The 11,061-nt window shown below is 41.9% G+C and overlaps 1 protein-coding gene across 1 annotated transcript in view; it reads left to right on the top strand.

Annotated features, from left to right (window-relative positions):
* Positions 1-9,537: 9,537 nt before the first annotated feature.
* LOC139289896 (exostosin-1a-like) overlaps positions 9,538-11,061 on the top strand; it is a 34,426-nt gene continuing 32,902 nt past the window's right edge. Inside the window, exon 1 of the mRNA XM_070911556.1 lies at positions 9,538-10,579. Coding sequence (XP_070767657.1) covers positions 9,627-10,579 — 953 coding nt within the window. The 5' untranslated portion in view covers positions 9,538-9,626. The remainder of the gene's footprint in view (positions 10,580-11,061) is intronic.

The raw sequence follows: 11,061 nt of genomic DNA, 5'->3' as shown, positions 1-11,061 counted from the left end.
TTGTTATTTGGTTTCTAAATGGGAGAATTTGAAGAGTGTAGTTATCATAGTATAGTTATCGTGCAATAGCTAACTTATCTGTTAGCTCTTTCTATTGCCACCAAGCTAACGTTAGCACATAGCCTGCTAGCTACTTTGATTAGCCTTGATGCTGCAGACGACAACACATAAAAAGATGCAAACATGTCGTGGTACACTAACGTTTTTACGTCTTGATGATTTAATACCAAAAGCAGGACTTTTAAAAAGCCCAAGACTGCAGAAAAAAATGCTTGCCTCTTTAGATCTTCTCTTCCCTGTTTACTTCCTCATGACCAACCACATGACTCTGCCGTTGGGTGTGTTTGATTCTGTTCCTTCAGCGCGCCGGAGAGGAGCGGTAACAAGTATGGCCCATGCCACCAACAGTACATTTGCTATATTTTGAAATGACTCACAGGGATCCTACCGGCTAATGTAAATAAAGGATATGCATGTCAGCCTGAATTACTGAGTAAACTGCATTCCACAAATAAAAAATGGGTCAGCTGAGTTTAAGTGGGTATACCTTCAAGTCCTAAACCTCAATTAGGTGTACATGTTTCTCTAGATGGCGACAGAGATCCACTGTACCCTCAGTTTATCTCTCTCACTGCTGCTCCACTGCACTGAGGGTCTGTGAGTGCAGATTTCTGGCTCCACAGGGATGCAGTGATTTGCAGAGATCGGGTAGTGAGAATAAGCCTGAACTAAAATTAAACCAACATGCAGTGGAAAACCTCCGAGATATATCCACAGGGAAGAAATATAACATCCCAAAGCCTTCAGGCAACAAATACCCTCCTAAAACATATTTTCATGCAGGCCTCAGAGGAGACTTTACATTCACTCTAACAGCAAACCATTAACTCGTTAATCATTATCATCATTGTATACTTTAATAAAAATCTATTTGGATGGAGAAATGATCAACCTTGCTTGAAAAGACTGGAGTTTACCACCAGCTGTGACAACCTGCATGACCAACATGTGGTCAACATGGATGAATAAGCATAGGCCCTCATGTTTCCTTCAAATTCTGATTGAATTGGACTTTTATTGCCGATAAGTCTAACACGCTGGCAGGCACTTCCTTTAAGCAGTGTGAGCCAGAGGTTAATAACTGTCATATGGAGAGAGCTGTTTGTTTGACCTGTCACCTTTCTGTGTGGCAGAGTGAGGGTTCATCTCAATCCTGAACCGGTTGATGTCTCAGTGTGCCACAGTAGATTGTCTGTCCTCATCATTCAACGTTCATATGGTAAAAAGATTGTAAATCTTTTGATACAATGCTGCTGCATCACTTTAATTGCATTTTTATCTTTGATATGCAAAGGATTGTCTGCTTCAGGGTATTTTTTTCAGATTATCTTCATAATGCTTTCACTTTAATCATTAGCAGAGCGGTGATTGACAGGCATCTGGGAGACTTGAGGGTGTGACATATGGTAAGGTGAGCTGCGTTTAACGTCCTGAATAACGTGCTTCTTATCTCCCAGAGCCACTGGAGAACCATTATTTCAATGCATTTTATAGTGGGGACAAGGGAGAACGACAGACAGGTGCAATTTAGATTCATAGCTTGCCTCCTCATTGACCCGGCTGTCCACAAACTACACACTGCGTCCCTGCGGCCGCTGGATTTATTGCCCGTTTGCCATCACGCCAAGGTCACATTCTCAGCGGCACCTGGGTCAGCTATATGGGCTTCCTGGGAAGCATCATGAAAGGTTTTCACTAATGAGGTCTCTTACTACACACCTTCTCTATTAACCCTCTGGTGCCTTAAGGGTTTTCTCCTCTTGTTATCATGATTGATCTTTGTAGAATCTCATCTGAGAATTGCTTTTATTGTGAAATACTAGATTGTTTGTGATGAATCAAATGCATATGCAGGTGAAGGACCCCATAAATACATGGCAACAGTCCAATCTTATCCCATTGAGTAATATTCCAAACACATATTGTACATTCATTTAGCCATCGACTGAAGAGTGACCAAATGACCCTCATGTCTCTGCCCATTAAGTGCACTGCCGGATCTCAGCTCTCATTCCCTGAGTAGCCTGGCAGCCATTGACTGTTGAGTCAGGTAATTATCATTTGTCAGTGAAACCCTTGAATTGGCTGACAAATGATTATTGCCTCTTACCTGTGAGCTACTTTTTGTGCTAACAAACTCACCAAATTAAGGACTTTACATAAAGAAAGAGTGACTCCGAGATTTATAAACTGGAGGTCATTATCAGTATTCAACAGCTACATGTGGGTAAAGTCCTGTGCACGCGTGTATGCAAAACATGGTCTGAATGCACATATGTAAGGGCATCCATGTATATGTGTGTGTGTGTCTAGGTGCATAAGCAAACGCATGCATGTGTGCATGTGTCCCCTCAGGCCCTGTGTGCCCTTTATTAGCAGCAAGTTGACTCTATTCAGCTTGGCGAGTGATTAAACCTTTTCATGGCGGGAACTTTCACACCACTGTGAACTGTGTGAGGTGATTAAAGGCTGCTCAATTTGTAGTCCAGTCCCACTGCTATTCTTCCTCATTGATCTTTTTCAGGCCCTTGAAGTGAGAGCTGCACGCAGCAGGCTTCTCTCATCGGAATAAGACAGGATACATACTCTGCCCTACTCCTCCTGTCTCTCTGCTCTCATGTCAGCAAATATTTCACAGAAATGTATCCAATCTAATTATAGCTAAAATTAGCTGCCATGTAAGGCTGGTATTTAATAACGTTCATGTGATTAACGTTGTTGTGTTTCTTTTGATATTGTTAAATGAATTTAATTAAGTTCTTTTATGTTGAACAGAATACATGAATACATATCAGGCAAAATGTCATGTGCTCAGAGTGCTGATCTTTATCTCAAGAGGAACAAATGTTACAACCACAGATGATTTTCAGACCATGAAATCTTGAAAAGTTTGATTTAGAGTTGTTAAAGAATATAGAAATATTTATATTTCACCTTTGCTTTAACAAAGAGCCTAAAACCATGCTAAATGCTAACACTAGCATGCCAACTTGCTCACAATGGCAATGCTGGCATGCTGATGTTAAGCAAGTTTACCATGTTCACCATTTTAATTTAGCGTGTTAGCATGCTGACATTTGCTAATTTCAAGAGACTGTCATTAGTTTTACAGGTATTTGTTCATAAAGTTAAGTATTGACAAATCAAATATTTGACCTAATGGTGGCGCCTGATCAGGGGATCACCAAAGTTATTACAATTCTTTCTGAGGGAAACATGAATGTCTTTTCAAATTTCATGGCAATCTATACAACAGTTTCCGAGACCGAGGTAAATGTCGGTTTCATGGTGGCTTTAGAGGAAAGGTTACTGAAGTCTTTAGGATTCATCCTCTGGGGAACATGAATGTCTGTAGAAAATGTCATGACAATCCATCCAATAGGTGTTGAGATATTTCAGTTGGACCGGCCAACAGATCGACATTGCCATTCCTAAAGACACGCCGCTAGCATGGCTAAAAACACTTTTCGACTGGAAACTAAGTTCATTGGCTTTCTTTGTTTTCAGACTACTTCTGTTTGCACATCTGTCCACCCTGGAAGAGGGAATGATGCCTCCTCTCTTGTTTCTCCCATTTTTCCAGCAAAATGGTTTTTGGGAAGGAATCTTTCCCTGTCCCTACCGAGGGTCTGAGGATGGAGGCTGTTGTACAATATTGTCCAGATTCTAAAGCCCTCTATGATAAATTTGTGATTTTGGTCCATATAAATTAGACTGACTTGACTTGACTCCACAGTTAAAACACAAATACAACACTTTCACACATTGCAGAGAGACGCGGAAAGGCCAGGAGAAGGGTTATTACATCACTAATGCTAGATGCCAAAACATTTCCCAAAAGGAGTTTCAAGACTAAAATGTGCTTTCAGGACAAATAGCAAAAACTGATGGTAGTAATTCTCTAATATCAGATTTGATCAAGCACCAGATGTATTTTCATTGCAAGTCATTACTGCTGTCATACTTATTAGCATACAAATGGTGTCTAGGCCTATGGAGACCTAAAAGTTATTGCATGTGTAATTGAACCTGATCTCTGCTCTGTGATTGAGATGTTCCAGCACACAAGGTGGTGAGCATATTGTGCGCACACACACACACGCACGCACCCACACATACACAAGTGATTTGTCTCTGTTCCTCTCATTTTGTCACAATCCTTTTTCTAATATGCAGCTGTAAACAGTTGAAGAGAAACAACAAGAGGAAGGAATATGATGATAATCATGACGTCTATTATGGAGATAACATAACACATTCATCTCCTGCAGACAGTTTGGATGATGAATAGCACATGAACGATGAAAGCTGTAGTTTTTCTCTACATTAAACAAGATTGTTGATTGATAGATTGATCGATATCGCCGTCCTTTTTGAATGGGATCCTTAAATCCACTATCACTCAGATGAAATTAGAGAAATGCGGATGCAAATAATCGATATTTGCAAAAAGAGCTCAACAAATAATAATAATAATAATAATAATAATTAAAAGGAACAGAATATTCATCTTTTATAGAATTCTTTATTCTTAAGTTACATTCCCATTAGCTGAGGCTGGAAAGCAGCATAGCTCCAATTTTAGTTATATTTCCATCCAGGTTTCTATACCAGGAGATGTGTCATCTGAAAGAGAGAGCAACATCTCCTCAGAATACTGTTAACAAGGTTGCATGTTAAATTAACATCATCTAATTGAATGCTACAAATGTTTTGTTAAAAATATGTTTTCTTTTTGATCTAATTTAACTTGGTAATCTTATTTCTCTAATTAAATAAACCATCAACATGGTGCACTACTGCACTTTTCAGACATCATCCACTAACCTGACTAATTTTTCCATGAATGTTTCAAAGTAACGTTCACATCCTTTTCCTGATCAGACCACTGTAAATCTTTAACATCATTAAAACATTAGTCAGCATTAAATCTTTTATTTGACCTGCAGTAAATAATCCAGACTCCAACTCCAGACTTGGGCATTTTAGTCTTTCTTGTTAAAGCAATCAAATGATGGCCTCTGCATCCCACTGATACTGTGAACACAGCTCATGGATGTCAGTGAAAATATGATCAATACAGGCTGAATTATTAATACCACCAATGGTTGTGGAAATTCTTGGCGGTAGAGTCACAGCCTGGGTAAGACTGCAAACATTTACCACAGAAATCAACTTCTTACTAAATGGATATTTTTTAGAAAACCAGCCTATATTCAGGTGATCAAGAGGGAAGCTATCCTTATTTTCTTCTGTCACTATATCTACATTTTCGAAATCCCTTTATAAAAGAAGAATCTAACCATGAGGCACTTTAGGTTGATGACTGAGTTTGTCCACCCCTGGTCATGATGACCAGCTTGTCGTCTACCAGGCTGGCTTCATCACCTCTTTTCTCGGGCAGCTTCCAGAGCATGGTAATTCACTCAGATTTTTAATAGGGTCATAATAGGATGGGAATTTTAAATTTTGTTGCTGCCACTCAAATGTGACAGGTTCTTATGACTGTAGGACATCACAGACATTATAACTGGGAACAGCAGCAGACTTTCAAAATCCAATAGGGTCAATCTTTAATTGTGGCCTCACTGGAATCCCAAATTCCTAGCACCTCTGACGCTCAAACACATTATATCTAGTTAGTTTAATCTGTACAAAAAACGTATGTTAACACAAAAAGTTTCACAGGGTTTATATGCAGGATAATGCTAATCGGCTAAGCCAAGCTAACCGGCGGCTGGCTGTAGCTTGTAATGTAGTGAATAAGCATATTTCCCCAAATATTAAACTATTCCTTTAATAAAGACAATTTTTGTGGCTGCTGACTTATACAATATCCATCTACACGACTTGTTGCCACGAGAGAAGAAGGTGGCAGATATACAGTATATCAAGTAGCCCTCCACTTAAATCCTTGATACTGGTCCTCTCTGCATTGAGACGCTGACACTTCCATTTGTCACACGAACCCTTCATTTCACTGTTCGTCCTGTTACACTCATGTGATTTGTGCTTTCCAGTGTCAACACAGATGGTTGAGGCTCCTCACCAAGGCTGTCAGTCTCAGTCAGGAGGGGACATTAAATTACCACATCCAAGGCTGTGCTCTACATGAAAGAGTCACACACATACACAGCATTTACACACCCACAAATGACTTTGTGTGCCTGCATGCCTGTAGTCATGCACATGTCTACATGGCACATACCACACATTCATATTTCTATGTGAGAGGAATTTTGAATAACAAAAGTTATTAACAAAAAAGCAAATTAATGACTTCAAAATGTACTCGAAGGGAAATAACAAATCTCCATTTGGCTGTTCAGTTGCTTGGCTGGCTGACTCGCTGGCTGGCTAGGAAAACTGTGCTGACCTGGGTGCATCCAAATTAGATATTGGCATGGTTGCATGTATTACACAGTGGGAGTGCTGCTCTGGCTCAGTCACCCTGCTGCTCTAAATCTGGCCAGTGCTCAGCTCAGCAAACACAATGCAACAGCAGGAAGACAGCATCTCCACATTCCCATTAAGCTGCAGATTATAGCTAGACAAAAGCAGAACCCCACAAATGTTTTTTTAAATGTTTTTGTTGTTGTTGTTGTTGTTGTTGATTTGTTCTTACTCTATCATCACGTTGGTTTTGAAGTGAGGCATCCAAATGAGCCTACTGGAAGTGCAATTATGAATTTCAGACTGTAAAGTGAGGGACTGTCCACATGGATAAACCACTTTAAAGAGCTTGAATTAAAATTCAGTGACATATAAACAAGCACATCTGATCACTGTAGTGGCAAAAGCCGAGGAACATTCACATCAGTCACCGGTGCACCCCCCCCTCGTAAATTAGTTAAAGGGATGAAAGAGAGAAGGGATGGAAAGAATGCCAGAGAGCAGCAGAGGGGATGATAGAGAGTACGAGAGGGAAAAGGCAGGAGTGGGGTGAGTGAGACAGAGAGAGGAGAGACAAAGAGAGAGGGAGGAGGTAGAGAATGAGGAGGTGGTGGTCATATCCCTCCCTGTCTTTGATCAGTGGTCCATGGGGAACTGAGGCAGTGCAGATAGCTGGTCCACAGCTCCTGAGGAACGCAGCTTCACATTCCTCCTTGCTCTTTCCCCGCTTCTGCAAAATCACTTGTGGTCTTTCAGACCTCAGCAGCTGTGAAAACACATCATGGCTTACTACATGCCAGAAAAGACCTGGCTAATGCACTGTAGTGCCATTGTCCTGCTGGTCCTCATTCACTGGTACAATTCCTCTCAGGGCAAAATCCATTCTATTCTTACAGCATTCTAATGTTTTCTATTGTATCCTATCTCTATTTAGGCTGAAAATGATTAATTTATCCAGTTGTGTAAACCTCCCGACAGAAGCGTCAGGGGTCGTGTTCTGGTATGACTGAGTGATCCAGTGTTTTGCTCAAGGGCACTTCAGCAGGACAAATGCATGCTGATGAAGAACCATGACTGTCCAGTAGACAGCATCAGAAACTCTCAGAATCCAATGCCCAAATCTGGCAGACATCCTTCTCTTTGGTCTTTCAACAAGCATAGCCAATCTCTCAGCTGCAGAATCACTTGTTAAGACAGGGACCTGAACCCAAACTCTCTTTGCAGCATGGTCTCAGTCCCCCAGCCCCCTGCCTGGGCAGTTGACTACAGACAGTACAGTAAAGGGTAGTGCTGCAACTGCTAATAGTCATCCGTCTTTGAACTTAAACAAACAAAACAAGCATTGGAATATTCAGTAGAATGATGAGCTTGTTTGTACATCCTGCATCATTATGCACAACACTGCTGTCAGCCTGACTGCAAAAAAGTGCAAATAGGAGTGATTTTGATTTAGGTTATCAACATAGACCAAGAATCTTTGACTATTAACCCACCTAGCTACCTTATATGACCCCCCCCCCCACCCCCCCAGTATAATATTCCTTAGAAGTGTAGCCTTTTAGTGTGTCTGTCGGGAATTTCTTGTAGTTACTTAATTATTCATTGTTAACCTCAAAAGCAACATAAACATATTCTATAATAGTCCATGAGGGATTTAATTTACACAGTGATTTATTTCAGAGTTCATGCTTGACCTTAAAACAACAGTTGACTATTACAGTCAACTTTTAAGCCTTAAAGTTTTAAAGTTTTAAAGTTTTAAAAGTCCTTAAAATGCTGGAAATTTGACATCTACAGTGACAGCTGGGCAAACTCCATCTGCCTGTTAAACGGACCTTGACGTTAGTTTGTATTTTACTGGACTGATGCAGGTAAGTCATTCTGTACTTTAAAAGCCTGCTTCTGATGGTTCCCCGCTTAACAATCATGGACATCCAAAATAAAATCTGCATTCACGAATACATCTCAATTTCTCATATGGCTTGATGTGGTTCACTACATCAGGCATTCCTTCAATATCCGCTCCTAATTCTCTCTGGTAAATCAGCGGAGGAACTGTTCCTTCCTTCCCTGCTCTGTTCTCTTCTCCCGGGTGTGAATGGGTGCACTGGAAGCCCCGCCCGCCTCGGATGTGACGCGAGCCAATGGTAACGCACCGTGCGCCGTGGAAGAACGTCACATCATCATCAGCAGTTGTTCTGGTGGGACTGCCGTGCCGCTGTGCTTGGCTTGCAGTCTCTACAGCACCTCTTGTTTTTGTGTGTGTGTGTGTGAGCCACCACTTGAACACTTTACACGACTGGAGCAATTTACGGAGAAATTAGCCTGTCGGTTTTGTGGGAAGAGCGAAGGATAAGTTGTGGGCGAATGAAGAGACATGGAGTTTAGAGGGAGAAGAGAGACTGCCTGGCTGTCTTTACTCCCAACCAGCGTTAAAGCTACTTTGATGCAACCGCTTAGCTAACAAGCTAACTGGGAATGTTTTCAGAAACTAGCCAGTTTGTTAGCTTGCTAGCTAGCTAAGTCGGGTGGAGAAATTCGCTGTGTAGATTTAGCAAACGGGTATAATGATACTTTTATCTTTCGATACATTAAGTGAGACAACTGTGGCAACGTCTCAAACTGGGTATGTTGAATGTTTAGGGCTCCAGTGCCCGCTTAGTTGCTAATTTCCTGTAGGGACAATAGTTAAAAGTGTCCAGGCAACAAGTCTGGCACACACTGCTGCTTTAACGTTACTTAAGTTTGTATTCATTTTGTGCAATATTACTATTAGTTACCGTTTGGTTGTAGTTAGCTTAAAATGAACGCTCTGTGGTTAAAATCAACATTTTGGGCAAAGTAAAGGTAATGTTATACAAAAGAAAGTGGGGTGCCACTTAAACGTTAGATCCCCATTTGTAAATGGATCGGGTCACTGTTGTATAGGAGAAACGGATCGATACAACTATTGACGAGGAGACGAGGTGGATGAACATTATAAATCGCCCACATGCGTTGGATCAGTTCCCGGACTTGTGAAAGGCATCTGAAGCAGAAGGTGGGAGACGTGAGTGCACAACCCTTGCAGCCTGGGGGAAGATGGCGGAGCGTTCCCGTAGGAGGTGGTGAAACCAAAACTTGGGAACTTCTTGGATTTATCGCCAGACATCTTATCCCAGATCGTAGGACACATGCAGGCCAAAAAACGGTACTTAACCCTGTTCTCCGCCGGTGCCTGTCTCATTCTGTTGTTTTGTTTTGGGGGGATACAAGTCCCGTTATCGAGACGGGGTCCCGGCCGGCGTGATGACCGCAGCCTCACCGGTTATCATCCCGGGGCGCGGTGGCGTCGCTTCCCGGGGTCCGTGCAGCCTTTCAGCTCCTGGGAGCAAGACCGGAGTGATGATCACAATGAACACATATCTCCTCGACAGAAGAGGGACGCTAACTCAGGCGTTTACACTGGAAAACGCTGCAGGATGGAGTCCTGCTTTGATTTCTCCCTGTGTGAGAAGAATGGATTCAAAGTTTACGTCTACCCCCAGCAGAAAGGGGAGAAGATGTCAGAGAGTTATCAGAACATCTTGTCCTCTATTGAAGGGTCGAGGTTCTACACACCTGACCCAGGACAGGCATGCCTGTTTGTCCTGAGTTTGGACACTCTGGACCGAGACCAGCTTTCACCCCAGTATGTGCACAACTTGAAAGCAAAAATCCAGAATCTTCCTCTGTGGAATGGGGGCAAAAACCACATCATCTTCAACTTATACTCTGGCACCTGGCCAGACTACACAGAAGACCTTGGCTTCGACATTGGTCTCGCCATGTTGGCCAAGGCCAGCATCAGCACAGAGAACTTTAGGCCCAACTTTGACGTTTCTATCCCTCTTTTCTCTAAAGACCACCCTAGGACAGGAGGGGAAAGGGGCTACCTGAAACATAACACCATCCCCCCTTATAGGAAGTACATGCTTGTTTTTAAGGGGAAGAGATACCTAACCGGAATAGGCTCGGACACTAGGAACGCTTTATATCACGTCCATAACTCAGAGGATGTGGTCCTCCTCACCACCTGTAAGCATGGGAAGGACTGGCAGAAACACAAGGATGCACGCTGTGATAAAGACAACGCTGAGTATGACAAGTAAGTAATGTCCAGTTACTAACTTTACAGAGTGTGTCAGTCCTTTTCAATTCACACCATACAGCTGCTGTACAGGTCTGGGTTTCTTGCTCTCATTTCTTATTATGTTCTCACTTTTTTTGTCTTTTCTTCATGTCCTAATGTTTTGTCAGTATGGTGGTTTTACTTTCTGTTTACTGATTCAGCTCATACTCTATGCACTCTATCCATGGTTACGAGGCAAGAGGTGTGAAAAGTTTTGACAGAACATCTGTTTGCTCCTTGCATTGAACCTCAGATTTTCAAGATGGACTCTGTAACCATGGGATACTAGTAGTTAACTCACATAGTGGTATATTAAATTAGCAGGGGTCCGATCAGGTCCATGCTCCTACAACACGCATTAATTACACTGGTAAATATTTCTCAGTTTGTGGATGTTGTGCTGTTGCCATGCTGTTTTTTTGCTGTCCTGTTTTTGCTTAGTGCCGAATAAGTTAAGA

The sequence above is a fragment of the Enoplosus armatus genome, chromosome 9 (genome assembly GCF_043641665.1).
Source record: "Enoplosus armatus isolate fEnoArm2 chromosome 9, fEnoArm2.hap1, whole genome shotgun sequence".
In the NCBI taxonomy this organism is placed as follows: Eukaryota; Metazoa; Chordata; class Actinopteri; order Centrarchiformes; family Enoplosidae; genus Enoplosus; species Enoplosus armatus.
Note: the sequence above shows the minus strand (reverse complement) of the source record. Positions and strands in the feature narration are given on the sequence as shown.